Source organism: Melospiza melodia, chromosome 9, assembly GCF_035770615.1.
Source record: "Melospiza melodia melodia isolate bMelMel2 chromosome 9, bMelMel2.pri, whole genome shotgun sequence".
Lineage (NCBI taxonomy): Eukaryota > Metazoa > Chordata > Aves > Passeriformes > Passerellidae > Melospiza > Melospiza melodia.
The window spans coordinates 3,635,644-3,654,673 of record NC_086202.1 but is presented as its reverse complement, the minus strand read 5'-3'; the positions used below and the strand labels follow the sequence as shown (position 1 = coordinate 3,654,673).

General features: G+C 46.8%; 1 protein-coding gene across 1 annotated transcript in view; it reads left to right on the top strand.

Annotated features, from left to right (window-relative positions):
- Positions 1–2,822: 2,822 nt before the first annotated feature.
- LHPP (phospholysine phosphohistidine inorganic pyrophosphate phosphatase) overlaps positions 2,823–19,030 on the top strand; it is a 76,909-nt gene continuing 60,701 nt past the window's right edge. The window contains exons 1-3 of the mRNA XM_063163031.1: positions 2,823–2,961; positions 15,456–15,643; positions 17,366–17,519. Of these exons, the coding sequence (XP_063019101.1) occupies positions 2,834–2,961; positions 15,456–15,643; positions 17,366–17,519 (470 nt within the window). The 5' untranslated portion in view covers positions 2,823–2,833. The remainder of the gene's footprint in view (positions 2,962–15,455; positions 15,644–17,365; positions 17,520–19,030) is intronic.

Sequence of the window (19,030 nt, the reverse complement as noted above, 5' to 3'; positions counted from 1 at the left end):
TCCCGCTCGCCCGAGCGGGGGGCGCTGCCCCAGCTCCCCGAAGCCGCTTCGCGTCTTCTGCTGAATTTCTGGGGATCCAGGATGTCTAAGATGGAGAAGGAGATTTTATGATGGATGGGGGCCGCCTTGGCCCCGCGGTCCGGGCATTCCGGCATCCCACCCCACCCTCCGCGCTGCCCGGAGACCTGCTGGCTCCCAGCGCGGAGCCGGCGGAGCGCGGGGCCGGCCCGGGCCGCTCCGGAGCCGCACGCTGGGCGCTGGCGGCGCGGAGTGAGCGCCGGGGAGGAGGGTCGGCCGGGGAGGCGGAGGGGCCGGCGGCGGGGTGGGGGCAGAGGAGGGGGCAGCGCAGCCATTGGCACGCCGCCCCCGCGCCCCCTCCCCGCCGCGCTGCCTCCGCCGGGGCGCAGCGAGCGCCTCCCTCCAGCGCAGCCTCTCGGCGTCGGGGCTTCCCCGTTAGCTGCCCCGTGCGGAGGGGGCGGCCAGGAGCCCCTGGCACCGGAGGAGGGATGCGGCCGCACCCGGCAGCCCGACGGCAGCTGGTGTCCCCTGGGGTCCCGAGAGCCACCGGCTGCACCTGTCCCCTCCTGTCCCCTCGCCCTTCACGGAGCCACCTGCAGCTCTCCCGGTCAGTGCAGCTCCGGCGGGGTGAGCCGCGTGTTCAGAGGGACCTAGAGAGGAGGGATGGCTCCTGCATCCCTCTCCTGTGCTGGGCAGGATCCAAGCTCCAAGTGCTTCCTGTGCCTGCAGCTGCTGTTTGGGATGTGAAGCTGCTGCCTGGTCCTCAGCTTTTCGTTTGGGAGCAGCTTGGGATCAGTGTGGTTCAGACTCTGGGCCACTCCTGCTACTCTCTCACTGTTCCCAGTTAGTAGCCAGGGGAAACTGAGGCCTCCCTGTGCTGGAGGAGCTCCTACTCACTGAGCAACCCCCTAACCAACCCTCCTTCTCTTGGGGGAAAACACTTTGTTGCCTGTTCACTCTATAACTGGGGCAGGGGAGGTGACAGCAGGCCAAGCCTCCCCACTCTGCACCAGCCATGGGACCACTTCTAGCCAGTCCTGCTTATTGAAAACACACTTGCAGTGTATTTCTGCACACCTGTATCTGTTCAGGGGGAGGCTTTTCCCTCTCCTTGGCATTTCAGCATATTTTGGTGCCATAAATCATCAGATAGACTGGGGAAAGGCATCCTTCAGCCAGGGAAGGCAGCCCTCAGTAGGAATCTGCTGCTCCACCTGCTTTATTCCAATGGAGAGATGCAGAGCACTGCCCTCTTCCTCCTCCTCTTCATCGCTGTCTCATCTTCAGCAGAATTGGGCTCACAAATAATTCTTGGCATAGGCCTTAAGATAAGAGGAAAGCAAGAAGATGAGATGATGATGTGCAGGGGTAATGTGATTAAAAGTAACTGTTACTGTTAGTTATCCAAGAGCCCATTTGGCAGCGGCCTCTGGGGTAGAATATCATAAGAATGTGGAAGAGAAGGGAGCTCAGACCTGAGGAGTTCACACTCACAAGCTACAGGTGGCTAAAGCTTGCTTTTGGGGATGTGGGAGCTGGTGAACTGGGAAAAAAATCTGGTATATGTGAGACTACAAATACTTCTGTTTGAGTCGTTGGGTCTGCAGGAGCTGAGACTGTAAATTGCAGCATTGAAATGAATCTGTGAGCTACAAGACGTTTTCAAATCTCATCAGTTTCACACGTATATACACAACAACCTACAAACGTACATGCATGTGGAAGGGCACACACTCATGGATTAGTTCCAGCACTCTGAAGTTGGTCCGTTTCCCAGCTCAGGCATTAAAATTCAGCCCAAGTGCTGTCTTTAAATTGCTTTGATGCTAGGTGGGTTTCAACCCTGACCTGTCCTGACGGCAAGTGATGGCTGTAACAAGCTGTGGATCAATATTCATAGCGGGTGTCCTGCACTGATAACACTATCCAAGACAATGTTCACTATCGCTGCAGACAGCTGAGATATTGTGCCATTAGTAATGTTGTTTTAAATAACCTGATCCATTTCTGAGTCTATTTAATGAATTTCACAGTTTAGATATTATCTTTAGGGAGAAGCCAGGGGCTATTCCAGAAGCGGTGATGCAAATCAATGCTGCCAAGGCTCCTCTGCTTTCCTTAAAACAAAATGGACTATAATTCCACCACAGCCCCTTATACATTCTGGGAGTCGTGCCACGCTATTGATGACATTAGCACCGAGAAGATATTTGGGAGAAAACAATACTATCCGTAAAGCTGGAACACAGCTGATAGCATCTTATCTGCGATTGTAAAATTCTTTACACAATGACTCAGTAGGGTTGTTTTTTTTTCTTGGTTGTCATATGAATCGCAGAACGGTTTGGGTTGGAAGGGGCGGTAAAAATAATCTCATTTCAATCCACTGGTATGGGTGAGGATGCCACTCACTAGGACAGGTTTGGGTTGGAAGGGGCATTAAAAATCATTTAATTTCTCTCCACTGCCGTGGGTGGGGATGCTACCCACTAGGACAGGTTTGGGTTGGAAGGGGCATTAAAAATCATTTAATTTCTCTCCACTGCCGTGGGTGGGGATGCTACCCACTAGGACAGGTTTGGGTTGGAAGGGGCCTTAAAACTCATCTAATTTCACTCCGCTGCCACGGGTGCTGATGGCCCCCGCTAGGGCAGGTCGCTCCCCATCCAGCCCGGCCGTGAGCGCTCCCGGTGCCGTTCGCAGCGGCGGTTCCAGCGCGCCGTGCCCCGGGCGGGCGCTGCGGTGCGGCGGGGCGGGCCCGGGGCGGAGCGGGGCCGGGACTGCATTTCCCGGCAGCGCCGCGGCGGGAGCGGCCATGGCGGAGCGGGGCCGGGGCTGGGCCCGGGCCGTGCGGGGGCTGCTGCTCGATGTCAGCGGCGTTCTCTACGACAGCGGCGCCGGCGGCGGCGTCCCCATCGCGGGCTCGGTCGAGGCCGTGCGCAGGTGGGTGGGGGCGGCCGGGGAGAGGGGACGGAGCGCGGGGCCGGGGACGCAGCGCGGTCACCGCCTGGGCACGGTGTGAGTCCGGCCCGTGCCGCGCTGTGTGAGTGCCGCACGGGAATCGGGGGTTTTGGGGGCGGCTTGGTGCTTTTGGGGGCTATTTTAGGGAAGGGAGCCCGCACAGCCTGGGCTGATGGGGAGGAGAGCCCGACAACCTCCTGTGTGTGCTGGTGTCACCGCGCGTGTGGCAGGAGCTGGCAGTGTGCAGGTCTGGCACTGTCCCTGTGTGTGCTGGTGTCACCACACGTGTGGCAGGAGCTGGCAGTGTGCAGGTCTGGCACTGTCCCCCGTGGTTCTGTGTGCGCTGGTGTCACCGCGCGTGTGGCAGGAGCTGGCAGTGTGCAGGTCTGGCACTGTCCCTGTGTGTGCTGGTGTCACCACACGTGTGGCAGGAGCTGGCAGTGTGCAGGACATCTGGCACTGTCCCTGTGTTGTGTGCTGGTGTCACCACACGTGTGGCAGGAGCTGGCAGTGTGCAGGACATCCGGCACTCTCCTGCGTGTTTCTGTGTTAGCTGGTGTCCCCTGTTTTGTGTGGCAGGAGATGGCAGTGTTGTAGGAGGTCCACCACTGTCCCCTGCTAATGGTTTTTCAGATGTTGCCCACGCTGGTGTGTCTGTAATTTGATTAACTCTGCTGTCAAATTAGCTGGAATTTGCAACCCTGCAGTGGAGAGTTTCTGTGCTGGGGTTAATGATTGCCCAGCTTGGAAGTGACTCAAAAGCAAAGTGTGGTCTTGGTGAGTTACTCCCAGTGCCCACAGGTAGGGAACTCCTTCACTTTTATCTGGGTGATGCTGTCCAGGTAACAGTAGCTAAGTAACTTTAACTTAACTAACTTGAATTAATTAGGTTGACTTGCCAGTGTGTCTGTATCAGCCCTGCTTGACCAGAGGAGCAGGATGGGGCCAGGGGAGAACAGTGGCTGCAGGGACAGCTTTGTTTAAAGACAAATATTGATTGTGTGGCTGTCAATTTCTGGAAGAGCCTTTTGGCTCTCTGTGATGTTTCATTCACTCACTGTGGAAAATCCAGATCTGTTTCACCTGGCAAGTGCTGGATGGGGCTTGGAGCAACCTAGGGCAGTGGAATGTGTCCTTGTCCGTTTCAGGAGATTGGAACTTCAGTGTTCCTTCCAACCCAAACCATTCTGTGATTCTGTGCTGCTGCATGTACCCCACTTGGAATGTTTCAAATGTCTAAATTCCGAACCCCTGTGAAACACTGACAGCTCTGCTTGGTGAGCACCTCTGCAGCTTCTGCCCTCTGGGGCCACTCAGCACAGACACAACAGGGACAAGTGCATTATTAGGCAGGAAGAAATATTGAATTCAATATAATTAATCAAATGAGGTTAGTTAAATATGTGCCTAAATGCTGGTGGAACCACCATGGAAAGGCAGAAGTGGAGAAGATCCAAACTAGGTGGTAATAACAGAACTCTTTGCTGCTTGCTTTTTTCCCCCCCATCATTATGTCTTTGTTCATATTTCTTGAAACACACATAGGATGCACAGAAGATGTTATCAGGTAGATCAGAGTTCCTAGTGGTGTCGGAGAGCAATATTTGAAGCAAGTTTAAGCCTTATTGAGGCTCTTGGCCAGTTTTTGGTTCTTACCTGTCCAGAGGAAACTGCAGGTGCCAGGACAGCCAAGGGGAGGGCAGCAATCCCAGGAAATTCAGTGAAACTAGGCAGAGGGAGAAGTTGTTTCTGTTGAAATCCTGTGGCCTGTGGTTCTTTCAGGGATTATGTGTGTGCAGAGCACAGCCTGGGACAGCCCAGAACATAGCCAAGGCCTCCAGGCACAGCCAAACCAAGCATAAATAACAGCAACTGCATTAATACTGTCAGAGATTTGGTCATGCCTTTAGAAACCAGGACAGGTTCAGTAATACCTGTGTTGTGGTTCACCAGATGCTTTTGACGTTGTTTTTTTTTGCTCCTAAATTTTAAACTTCACCTTTTGTCAGGTTGCAGGCTGTTACTTAATAACCTTTGTCACCTCATTTGCTGAAACCTCCTGTGTGGAGACAACTTAAACTGCATCTAACTTACAGTAACATCAGAAATATGCTGATGAAGCAGCAGTAAAACTCTGGCCTTGGGCTAAATGTAGGAAAATTTTCCCTGGAAATCCTGGGAATGTTTTAAATCCTTTTTGCCTGTTAGTCACAGGGAGCCCTCAGCAGCTAATCTGACCTGTCTGGAAGGGCTGCAGGGCTCTTTGAGGAGGGTTTGGAGATGCAACCCAGCAAAAGGCTCTGGAATGCTGTGCAGGGAAAGCTGATCTCCTTTGGGCAGGATTTGCAGAGCCGTGTTCATAGCTGTGGGAACAGCAGAATGGAAAAGTGCCAAGAAAGGGATAAAACCCCACCAAACCACTTTGTTCAGGTCATTCGATGTAAGTGGTGAAGAATAATCATTTTCCTTGGGTAAAGTCAAGTAGCCTTATTTATCTGCCTATTAGGTTAGTAATTGTTCTGGCTCACACCATTTAAACTCTTTATTGACTCATTATCCCATTGCCAGTTGCTCATTAATATTTGTGTCTGCGTCACAGTACAGCTGGGTGGTTTCAAGCAGATGGATCAAAGCTAAAAGGAGCTCTTTTTAATTAATTCCTTTCTTTAAAATCAATTAAAAAGCCATAATTGCAGATAGTAAGGAACCTTATAACTAATTCAGATTGCTGTGATCCTCTGCTGAAGGAGCTGTCTAACTTCTTTTAGTGCATATATATGTCCAACAGAAACCTTAAATCCCATTTTGGTAGAGTACAGATAAGGACTCTTACAGCAGGACAGCTGACCTGTTCTTTTCAGACTGTCTTGCTACATCACCTCCCCATTACAGCAATTAACTTAGTGTAACAACATAGAGTGTACACTCCAGTAAAAATGATAAGTAAACATAATTTGTCTTTGGTTTCACGTGACTGAAGCTGTCCTGGCCTCCTAAAACTACATTTTCTGCATTATTTCCCTTGTTTTCAGCTGAATTCTGCTGTGCAGTTATGTGAGTTAGTGTTTGTGAGAGCAGCAGCCTGATTTCTGCCAGCAGAATTTGGCCTGGTTTCCATTTGTGATGGCTGCTTCCCTCTTGTCTGTTTGTTTTTAGCCAACGGTAGAGTCAGATGGAGCAGAGACATGGCCAGAGAAGCTGATGGACACTGGAACACCCCGAGCAAGGTGGCATTCACTGCTGTAGAGACCCTCCTGAGCAAGGCATCAATAATTGGTACAACCTGTGGTGAAACACTAAGTGTTAACAGCTGGGATTGCTTTGTTTATTGCTGGTGCACCTGCAGCCCTGATACATCTCACCTGTGAAATACTGAAGGATTCAGTGTGCTCTGAGAGGGGGTTGATGAGTTGGAGGCTGAGGAAGTGAACCACAGGAGTGTTTGTTGAGCAGTGCTGGTGTCCTGTGCTCAAGGGATAAGATGAATCTGGATCCTTGTTACTCATCCACCTGTGTGCCAAAGGCTATTGGCACTCCTGGAGCCGGGAATGTCTCTAAATTCTCCGGGGACTGTTGCTGTTATCTTTAGGTGGGGATATTACAGCAGTGGATGGCTAAAAAAAGCCAAAAGTGGCTCGATGAGGTAATTTATCCCTTTAAAACTTTTAAGACACAATGTTTCTTGATTGTTTAACTTACTGTGGCGGATCTTTGTTGTTGTTTTGAAAAAGTTACATCTCTTCCCGGCGTGTGCAGCTCCCTGGCAGATGCTTTGGAGCAGATCAGAAAGCCCATGGGTGAGATCAGAAAGGCCATCGGTGACTTAAAGGCTTCTCCTGGAGCCAGCCCTAACAGAGCCTCAGTGCCGTGCTCTCGTTGTGCTAATCGATTTACACAGCATTGACACGAGGTGAGCTAGCTGCTTTTTATCTCACAAATCGCAGGGAGCTGCTCCCTTACAAGGCAGAAGGTGGTTAAACACCCATAAAAGATGCTCAGGCTGTGCTCTGGCATTTGCATTTACGGCTGTGTGCTGATAGCGTGTCCATTAACATATCCATATGAAAAGCACGCAGGAGTTGGAGGTTTACAACATCCTGTTGTTGGGCTGGGGCGGTGCATCTGTTAGCACAGCTTTCCACAGAGCCCTTGAAAAGGGACAGCGGAAATCTGGGGAGCAGGGAGGCTGGGGAGCAGCTGGACACTGCTGCTGAAATAAAATACCTGGCGAGTCTAACAAGAGGGAGATTGTGAGGAGAACAAATGGAACTGGGACTGTAAAGCAATTCAGGGTGTGGGGGTTCAGAGGAGTTGGGAGCTCACAAAGAGCCTTTTGGAAGTGTGTGTGCCATGAGGAGTAGGAAATCTTTGTTGCCACAGCAGATAATGTGGCTGAGCACGGGCTGTGCAGATGTTCAGAGTTCCAAGGCTTGCTGTGCCTTCGGGGCATTTGATAGAAAAGGAGCTGTTTCTCCTGGAAAGAGACCTTCAAATAAAGTATACAGACTCTTGTGTAAATATCTGTTAATATTTGTACTTGGCTCTCTTTGCACTTTCTACTCTACCCAAAGGAACCCAGTGCCCCAGGTGTCCCTGCCCTCCTGAAGCTGCAGACACACAAAAATGAAGCATTCTGTATTGTCCTGTGGCTCATCCCTGGCAGAGCCAAAAGGGGATCCAGGAATTGACCCTCAGCTGCACTCCAATCTGTAACATCAGCTGAGGTCTCAGTTTTCTGAGAGCAGGGGCTGTTCCTAACCCATATTTACTTTCCTAATCAGCAGTGTTCATTATTTCTTTATAAAGATTTGTGTCCCCAAAGTTGTGGGTGTTCACCTGCTTTCTGCACAAATTGCATGAGTAAGTGCTTGCATTTTTGGAGTTTACACATCCTTAACCTTCAGGGTCTCAGAAATAGAATTCCTTCTTTACAAGCAGGTGCTGTTTGTGTACAAAGTGAGAATTCAACCCTGTCAAAGATAATTTATTTTTGACTGAGTTTTTAATGGAGCAATTAGCAGCTTCATAGAGTCATAGAATAGTTTGGGTTGGAAGCACCCTTAAAGATCATGCACCCCCCTTTTTACACAGAATAAAAGCTATTGGGGTATCATTCACTGTGTTGTCCATAAAAATATTTTGCTCAATGCAAATAAATCTATCCCACACCTGTTCATGCTAACTGAATCCCCAAAAATCTGATTTTTTTCTTGGCAGTTCCCAAAGTGGAGATTTACCAGCTATTTAAGTTCTGCCAGAGTTTACTTATTGAACCATTTGCAGTATGGTTAAAGTCTTTTAGGTGTAATACATTAAGCTGATTTTGTAATCTGCAGCCTTAAATGCATCTTGTTACTGAACTTAATGGACCAGAGAGATTTTTCTTGTATTCTGCTTTGTGCTTTCTTTCTGCAAGTTCCTTTCAGAAGTATGTGTTATTTTTATTAAATACTGAATTCTAGATTTTACTGTTGTGGCATATTGCTGCCTACAAATCCGTTGTCTTCCCTGCTGTTCAGGGAGGTGGATTATGATTTATAGTGTTGGATAATTTGTGCAGTAATTCTGGTATACAGCTGTATTCAATGGCCTTTGTAGAGAATTCAGGACAAGATGGACTTTGGGTTTGTTTCAGTATTAAAACTTCCAGGATTTCCAGTTAAAACTTCCAGGATTTCCAGTTAAAACTTCCAGGATTTCCAGTTAAAACTTCCAGGATTTCTTTCCACCTCTGCAAAATTCTAAATTATCCAAACACCTAAATAAAGGCATTAGTGAGTGTTTAAAGTTTGCTTTGAGCTACAATTTAGTGATTTTGCTTTTCAGTTTTTACTGTCAAACCACTGTCTCAAAGTGGTGTTTCCAGAGTTTTTACTCTTATAAATGTACCTTTTCTTTTGTCACCCTTGCCCACCCTTAAGTAACATTGGCCTCTTCTTGTGGTTCCTTCATGTGCGCCTATTAATCTGCTTTTATTCACGTGCAAAGTAATGCCCTCCTATTTTTAATCCCTTTTGCAATCCCTCCTTTGGATTGCCTCCAAATTCTCCCCTTCTGTATTTAGAGAGAGGTGAGCCCTATGGGGCTGGAGAGGAAATTGTGCCGGGGAGATGGCAGCTGCAGAGATGAGTTTCAGTAATGCAGGAGGGACTGGGGCCAGAAAGTGCCGCGTGTAAGGATTTGTCAGGGCTACGTGGAGCAGAAAGTTGGATCCCCAGAGAACCTGGGCTGTCATGAGCCTGGCTGTACTCAGGACCCGTGACAGGACATCAGTGAGGGGAAACACCAGGAGGTCAGGGGGCAGAAGTGGCATCAGAGATGTGACAGCAAGACTGAAGCGGTTTGGATGTGCTGTGATGGCAGAAATCGGAGGAATGGAAAGTTTTGGGCGCTGGGAGAGAGAAGGGAAACCCTGGAGTTTAATCCACAGTCCTCTGATTGCATTGCACCCACCAGGTTAAAAAACACCAGGGAATTCAGTGTTTCCATGGAACTGGGAGAGGCTTGTACCATGTAAGGATGGGCAAAGGCACTTATGGCCTCCTTCAGGCTTCTGAAATGATGACTTTGCTGGAGTGGCAGGAATACAGATGTGCAGAGAAAATACAGCACGTTTTTGCCAAAAAAAAAAAAGACGCTTTTTAAGCAGAGCAAATGTGCTCTGCTCACACCAGGCATTTCCACAGCTGGACCCCAGAAGGAATTATTGTTCTGAGCCAGTGCTGAGCCAGAAAACCCCTTTGGATCCTCAGGTGTGTGTGGTGCTCCCCGGGAGGTTCTCCTGGGTAAAAAAAGCAAGATCAGGAAAGATTTTACCTGGAGCACCAGCACCCTGGCCCTTGCAGAGGGCACTGACATTAACCCTGCCCAGGTGGGAGGATGGTGTTGCTGCCCAAGTGCTGTTTTTACTTTATGGTTTGGTTGCAGGTGCTGTTGATTCCCTGTGTTTCAGACAAGGTATCAGAGTGCTGGAAGGTTTACACTGAAGCACACTCATATTTGTCCACTGATGCAAAAGAGTCAAATAGCAAAAGTGCTCAGCATGCTTTGTTTTAAATTAAAAAATACCCCAAAGCATTCTGCAAAATCTTATTGCCAAAACCAGGATAAAAAGCCAGTGCTAGAAATCTCTTGTAGCACATTTCCAAACCCCTTTGAAGTTGTTGTTGGACAGTCTCCAAGCTCAGGTTTGTTGCCTGTTCCAGGGTTTTGCTTTCTGCCCCACTGCCCATCTGCACAGGACCTCTGGCTGTGGGCTGCACTTTTCTATTCCTGTCTTAGGAAAAACCTTCCTTACAAAAGACAGTGGGAAAAGATGGGAAATCTGAAGTTTAGCCTTATACCTTTTTTTTTTAGTTGCTCCAGCCATGTGCAGGATAATGTGAATTTAAGTTTGATGATTCCCAGTCTGGATTCCAGGACCATTGCTTTTCCTACAATGGGTGTCACAACCTTTACATCACCTGAAAGAACAGATTTTGTGTTTTATGTGCCCAAAGGCTGCCCATGAAGGTTGGCGAGGGCGCCTGGCTAAGTCTGCACAAGGTCAGTGAGGATGTCCAATAATTGTCCTAACACTTTACCTGTTATGGAGCAATAATGAGAGTTTTTTTTTCATTATTTTCGGGTGAGTGAGCCTGGCAGATGCTGACAGCCAGCAGATGTGTAAAGTTCGAGGTGATTTGTAAGGGCCCGGCTCATCTGACGCACGGTAATTGCACTGGGGGACATTGTCACTCAGCCCCGTGTCCTGCTCCAGCTGAACGAGGTAAAGGTCAGTTCACCGAGCTGCTCAGGGCTGCAATTAAACCCCTCACATCCTCTTCTCCCCTGGGCAGGTGCTCAGGGCTGGGTGGGTGCCCCAGGCGTAGATTTGGGGATGTTTTGGGTGGCCAAGTGGTTGTTTGGATCTGGAGTGGGCTTAAGTCCCTCCTCTGGTAAGGCTGGTGTGGTAGCTCAGTGCTCATTTTAATTGGGGGCTTGGAAGGGCTGGTGTGGTAGCTCAGTGCTCACCTGTCTGCTTTTAATTTGGGGCTTGGAAGGTTTTTTTTTGTGACTTTTCCCTTCATTGTCTGTGTGCTGTGGCAGCTCCCTGGCAGAGCAGGCACTGGCAGCACAGTGACACACAGCTGGAGGGGACAGTGGCCACTCCATCTGCTCCCTGCTGCCATCTCTGCTCTGCCATCCCCTCCAAGAAGGGCTCTGACAATCTTTTTTTTTGCCGCTTTAGCTGAGTTTGGCATTTGTTACAGCCTGGAGGGTCAGGAGCTGCTCTGCCTAGCTCCAGTGGAGCTCCCCCGTTTCTGCTCTTGGGCATTAGGAGTGGTGTGAGCAGTGATGTTGGAAATTGGTGGATTTGGTGGAAAAAGTGGATTTGTCTGAAGCTGAGCCTGCTGATGGCCCCAAACAGTGAAGGAGAGGCAGCCTTGAGGGGATGCCCACAGGTACCTGGGCCATGCTGGGTCCCTGCAGCAGGGGCAGCAGTGCTGCCTGTCCACTGCCCTAATCAGCATTGATTTTCCTGGTGTTTGAGTGAGATCTTTATCACAGCCATGAGGTGTGCAAGTCAGCTGAAGGCCTGATTGACTGGGTTTCCTGGGTGTGCCCGTGCTTCTGTAATGGACCTGCTGATAAATCTGTAATACTCTGAAATCTAGATAAAACGTGTGTCGTGTATTTCATCTCCTGCTGCCTCATTCTTCTGCTCTTGCAGGTACCTAATCCCTTGCTCTTTATCTCATAAGACATCACATTACAAATCTTGTTCTTTATTCTTCTCCTGACATCCCCACACTTGCCAGCAGTGGAAATTGCAGTGCCTTGCTTTGCTGGGAGCGTGAGCAGTGGGTCAGTTCAGAGCCTGGAGGATTTCCTTGAGGCTTTGCAGCCCTGTGGGCTCACTGAGCACAGCATCACACCTGTGAGACACAGACCTTCAAGCCACTTTTAGTCTCTCCACATTCAAAATCGGCCAGGCCAGGGAAGCTGAATGAGAGTTTTGCTATCAACATGATTTGAGGCAGGTTTTCCCCCATGCAGAGCTGTTGGTAAAAGCTCTCCCTAATTATTGAAGCTCCGAGTTAATAGATGTTTGCTGGCCTGCAGGCTCTGCTCTCCATCCCTGTGCTGAGCATCCAGGGATGGATCATCCCAGAGTGTGTGATGGTGAGTGTGACTGTTCTGTGTGGGGTTTGGCTGAGTTTACAGGGCTCTTTTCATGCTAAGTGGGAAGGAAAATGTGACTTTTCACTGGAAAGATATTTTTGTAGAAATAAGTCTTCTCTAGAGTTTTGTGGCTTTTTGTTTTATTTAATGTTCTAGGATATTTTTAAAAGTCCTTTTCATGTGTCACCAGAGGACTCCCATTTTTTTGTCCAGCTTGGCCTGACTGTAGACCTGATCCTGAGCATTTCCTGAGCTCAGTTGTTGGGATGGTAATTGCTGGTGGCCCTGAAGGCATGAAGCAGTCTGGGAGGTGTCCAGACTCCTCCTGCTTTGCTCAGTCCTTTCAGAAGTGTCACTCTGGTTTCCATCCAAAATGCTGAGAAAGAACTGGAGTTTGAAGTACATGAAAACTTAATCTGTGCTGTCACTGAGCTGACCTGTGAGGGTGCTGCTTTGTCTGTGCAGCTCTGTGGTTGGTGTTGTCCCTGGACTCAATTCATTGACCTTTAGGAAGAGAAAAAGCAGATTCTAATTCAAAAGAAGTTTGCTTCCAGTCAGTTGTGAATCATGGAATTTTTTTTCCCCTAAGAATGTGTAGGGAGGCTTTGCATTTAGAGTATTTTTTTTTTTTACTCATGGCACACTGTAAGTTTGTTGTGTATCCAAATTACACTGCTTTGCTTTTCAACTCCAGCTGAAACCGTGTCTCAAATAACAGATGTGGAATATTGTCATCCCACTGTCACACCAATTGTTCATTGTTCTGAGAAGGTCACATCATAATTCATTAACAATAATTATTCCCTGGGTACACCCTGCACTTCTTCACTCAATTGCTTCATTAACTTGAGAGTGAATCTCACATTCAGTGCTCCAATCAATGAAGATATATTTATAATGTACAAGTGGATGCTATTAGTTACAATATATTAACTGCCTAATTTAAAAGAGAAAAGCTATCTTTATGAAGGGCAATTAACCACTAAGTGTAATTGATAATTCACATATCTATGATTAGGAAAGACAAATAATAAGAAAGAAATGAATCACCAGCATTTGGTGTGTAGTTTGGATGAGCAGAAGGGGCTCCCTGGGTCAGGACCAGATTTCTAAGAATCCTTTGATGGAAAGTTCATCATCAGATCTGTTGTCTCGAGGTGGCTTTGGTGTTTGCACCAACCAATTGAGATCTCCTTCCCTACAAAATGGACCCAGTGTGTTTTGTTGTCTTGAGAATCAGTGCAGGGACTTCCTTAATAGAAAAGTCCTTTTTTTGTTTTATTACAAAGAAGAGTCTTAATATTTTAATAAGAATTTATAAGCCTGCTTCCAGACTTACCTAAGTATCTGAATCTGCATGTGCTCAGGTCCTCAAAGATGATTTTGCACAAATTCACATGAAAACTGGCAAAAAGTAGGCATTTTCATGTATTAGAGACACTGAGTGACATTCCCTTAGGCAAATGTTTATTTTTTATTAACTGTGGTACATTTTCAGTGCTTCTGATTTTCTATGGCCACTTTGAAGTACATTGGCTCTCCAAACAGCTGACAGCTCATCCTTGGGGAAGAGGCTTTTTTGGGGATATCCATGGCAGGTTCCCAGCTTGGGAAACAAAGCTGCTCAGAGACAGAGAGCTTGCAGGGGAGTCACAGAATGGTTTGGGCTGGAGGGACCTTACAGACCCCATTCCACCCTGCCATGGCAGGGACACCTTCCACTGTCCCAGGTTGCTCCAAGCCCTGCCCAGCCTGGCCTTGGACACTGCAGGAATGGGGCAACAACACAACTTTTGCAGAGTGCCAGTCCACAGGAGCCATGTCCTTGGCTCTGGACACTCATGGCTGTGTTTCCTTCCCCTGAGAAGCCAATTACCTGTAAATATTTACTAATGAAACAGTTTAATGCCACATTTTTCAGGATGATCCACTAAGTAACAGCACAGGTGTTTTATGAGAGATTTAATGATAAATGTGGCTGGACCCACCCCAGTGCTGATAAAACATCACTGAACTAACTGGCAGCTGCAGTGCCCAGAGTCAGGATTTTGGGTACATCTGGTCACAGCAAAGGATGCTGCTCCTGGTTTGGAATATCATCTTCATCTTCTTAGCAGAATTCACAGAATGAGCAGGTTGGAAGACACCTTCATGATCATCAAATCCAACCCAACCCCAACACCTCAACTCAACCCTGGCACCCAGTGCCACATCCAGGCTTTGTTTAGCACACCCAGGGATGACACCCTTCTCCTGGGAGCAGAAATTGCAGGGTGGGGAGGTTCAGGGGCATCACACCATAACCAGTATGATCCAGTGAAGCCAAATTTATTATCCCTAAAAAGACTATATTTATAATAAATCTCAACTGTCCATGCATCTCTAGCTAATACATGATTGGTTAATCTTTGCTGTTAATGCATCTAAATGAGAATGCTGATTGGGTCACCTAATTTTTCATGTGTCCTCTTGTGGCCGTCTGGCCCACCCATGGCTCACTTTTTTTCTTACTTTCCCAAGCTTGCTGAGTCCTGATAATTCTTCTTCTTGTATCTCTTTCAAGGATATACCAACCCCATTTCTGAATATGTCCGTTATCCATTGTTTGTGAATGTGTCCATTAGTACAAGCAGGCTGGATTGTGCATTGGCTGAATGTGACCATTGTCTAGCAAGAACTCCTCAACCTGCAAAAAACTCTCAACAAGAAATCATTTCTCTGTGGTGTGGCTCTGGGCAAACCGGGAAAGTCAAAAACTTCCCAAACGCATCCAGGAATGGTGATTCCACCACCTCCCTGGGCAGCCATTCCAGAACTCTGTACCCTGTGGAGAAATGGCTACATGACAGAGGTCACGTAGACATTCGCTTGTTAGCCGACCAGGAGCTGGGAAAGTACTGAACACAGCTAGTTTGAGTTTTTGCACCTGCAAGATAGCGTGTCCTTGGGCCTAGCTGGGAATGATAACAAGTAGACAGAGAGACGTAGGAAATAGAGAATGTAGGCCCAAAGGAATGAGGAAGAGTTGATGGTATAGTTTAACCAATACATTGCTTGGCTTACAGAATATTCATAAGCTTATTACTTGCTGTGTAAGTGTCTGATGCTCTCTTCAATAAACAGAACTTGCTTATCACTCATATTGAGCATCCGAGTCTCCCCTCACCGACAAATGGCTCATCCCCGACAAAGACCTCATTCTGCAACAATCCCCCTTTCCATAAAAAACTTTTTCCTGATATCCAACCTGTATTTCCCTCGAGAGTGACTCTTGTCTCGTTTCCTTCATCTCTGCTGCCTTCCCTCGCCAGGATCAAAGCCTCTGGGCTGAAGCTGCAGCTGTGCACCAACGAGACGCAGGCGACGCGGGAGAGTTTCGTGAGGAAGCTGCGGGCCCTGGGCTTCGACATCTCGGTGTCGCAGGTGACGGCGCCGGCCCCGGCCGCCTGTCACCTGCTGAGGGAGCGCGGCCTGAGGCCACACCTGCTGGTGCACCACGGTGGGACAGCCCTGGGACACGGGCAGGCAGGCAGGGGAGGGCTCTGTTTGCCTCTTTGGTTTGGGATAGATGAGTAGGGGTACGAAGAGTTGGGTCAGGCCGAGGTTAATTTATTTTTTCATGTGTTGTCGTGAGTGAAGGGATGCGTGAATCTGGGGATTTGTTGCTTGTCACAGGCATATTTTATGAAAAATTTGCCAGGATTTTTTCTCCTGAGAAGCTTCAGCTTCTCCGTGTTTTGCTGCTTTGGAATGTGATTTGGAGAATTGTTCACCCAACATGTGGAACTTTTTTTACTTGATGACCAATGACACCCACCTGTGTCGAGGCTGTGAGCAGTCACGAGATTTTATTATCATTCCATTCTTTTCCTTTGCTAGCCTTCTGATGTCTCCTTTCTCTTTTCTTTAAGTATAGTCTTAGAATATAGCATATCACACATAACATATCACACAGCGCAACATAGCATAACACAACATAACATACACTTATATATAATATTGTGTATAATATATAATATGTAATGTAAGATATAACATAATATAAAATATATTATGAAATAATAAATCAGCCTTCTGAAACATGGAGTCAAGATTCTCATCTCTTCCCTCATCCTGGGACGCCTGCAAATGCCACCACAGTCGCTTCCATGGGACCTGAAGTGATGAGGTGTTGGAGCCCTGGATGCTGAGAATTTCAGACTTTCTGTGCTGCCAGGCACTGACCCCCAAGAGAACACTGCACTGACCTGAGGCTGTGGAGAAGGTTTCCAAAAGGGAATGACAGAACTGGGATTGTGTTAGGATGTCACTCACTCAGGGACACCAATTGTTGTCAGTCACCAATTGTGGTTATTAATTGTTGCAGTGTTATTGTGGGTCCCAGGACAAGGTGAGAGATGAGAATTTACTCCAAGTTCTCAGATGGCTGATTTATATTTTATGATATTACATTATATTAAAAGAAAAATATATACTAAAACTATATTAAAGAAAGAGAAAGGAGACATCAGAAGGTTAAACAAGAGTGATAATAAAAGACCCATGACAGACTCAGAGTCTGACACAGCTGGCTGTGATTGGCCCTTAATTAAAAACAATTCACATGCTGGGTAAACAATTCTCCAAATCACATTCCAGAGCAGCAAAACACGGAGAAGCTGAAACTTCCCAGCTTCCCAGGAGAATAAATCCTGGTGAAGGGATTTTTCATAAAATACGACAGTGGCAGGATTGTGGGTGTGGAGTTTGAATAGAAGTGTGCAATATCACAGTGTGGAAAACTTAGAGTTTAAGGGTTTAGAATATAGTAATATACATAAAGCAAGATTGAGGTTTTAGGGTAGAGGCTGGTCCTTCCTCTCCATGGGTTTGGGTGGTTTTGTGTAATTGGATTAAAAAAGTCCTCCTTGCGGCCACGGGTGGTTGGTTATTGGGTTAAAAGTAAAAATAATTTACGTGTCATTTCTTAATTAGACAGTTTATCCTTAAAAGGCCTTGTAGAGAGAGACACACATCTCCACTTTGTTTGTTAGAGTGAAGTGCTGTAGAACTCACAGTTTGTGAGACTGTAACATAGATAAGAACTAATGAACATCTGAGTCCCAACAAGAAATACCATCTCACACCTTTAATCCCAACCTTGGTAGAAAAAAGAAGCCTAGAATCCACAGTGAGGGATTTGTGATTTTTTTTTTTTTTTTGTTTTTTTCTCCTTCTGTAGATCTTGTCCCTGAATTTGCTGAGATTGATAAGACAAACCCAAACTGTGTGGTTCTTGGAGATGCAGCAGAGAACTTCACCTACGCAAACCTCAACGAGGCTTTCCGACTTCTGATTGGGATGGAGAAGCCTGTTTTGATCTCCCTTGGAAAAGGGTGAGTTGAGCTCTGTTTTACCCCAAGTCTCTGCATTTTTTAATAATATCTTTAATAGAGGACAGAAATCAGTGTAGGCACTCCTGGTAAGGTGCCTGTCAATGAAGAGGACTTGTGGTGCTTCAAGAGAGCCTCAAAGCCTAATAGGAATCATGGAGAGTTTGGATTTTGATGTGTAAGTAAATGAGAATATAGTATCTCAGAGGTGAGAACTGTTGGTTCAACTGCTGCCTGTAGCCATTGTTCCTCTCTGAACTGAATATAAATTATTTTTCATAGTGAAGGAAACTCGAAGTTTCCCCAGGCCATGCTTGGGTGAAGAGCTGTTGGTGTAGGTTTGTGAGGCAGTTTGGTGCTTTTGAAGTGGCAGATTAGTTGTTTTGATAGTTTTAATGTCAGACAGCATTTTTAATTATTCACTGCACATTAAGGGTAAATTTTGACCTCCTGTTTTCACACACAGGAAAAAATCCAGTCAGGGAGTTGGAATGTTTTCCTGAAAATAATTAATTTAGATGTATTCTGAGATTTTAAACAGGACAGTATTAATTCCTGCTGAATAATGACAAATCCCAACAGGAACAACAGGAGTTATTCTTATCTGTTGTGTGATGCATGGGTTTAAAAGAGACTGTGCATGTTTATCTTGGGGAAAGTGCAGTGACAACTTTGCTCAGTGGTTCAATAGACTGTAATGGGCATGAAAACCCTTCTTAGTTTGTGGGTTATTGATCCAGCTGGGCAGAACTTATCAGTGGGAAGGAGCAGTTAAATTCATTGTGCTGCCTTACCTGACACTGTAATCCTCCAACAGGCTGAAAAATCCTTACTGTTTCTCAGAAGGATAAGGAGAAAATGTTGAGCCAACAGGAGACTGGCTAATGTACATGAAGTAATCAAATTTTGTGTTAAGTAATATCATATTTCAAAATTAAGTGTAGAATCAACCTTTTCTTAGGACCCGTATTGTCATCAGTGCAAAAATTCTTTGTGCCCTGTGCATGTAAAAGTGCTTATTTGGTCATTCATTGATAGAAACAGCTCTTTTTATTACTTCTTTGAAATATTACTTTTTATTTAAAAATAAAGATTTTGGGATATTCATAGCTCAGTTTTCACCAAGAGGATATTGTATTTTATTGGCTGATTGTTGAGGTAATGTGAATACAAGTTTCTCTGGTGAGTTCTCTGACTCAAAGGAGGGGGATTATAAATTATGAGAACTGTTCTCCTGACTGGAGAAGCCTCATGGATGCAAAGGGCCATCTACAAAACCCAGCTTCATTTTCAACCTGCAGAACCAGCACAGCTGGGTGGGCCTTAGCAATGTGCCTGCCCTGGGCCAGTAAGGTTGGTTTTGGTAGAAGTTTTAGTTCATTCCATAGAAAACAAAAGTGTCAGAGGCACTGAAGCAGAATGCCCTGCTCCTGGAAATGGAGTGATTTACATTTAGCATCTGTTTTGGGCTGAGAGTGGGAATTGGCTTTGTAATTTCTTCTGTCATGCCACTG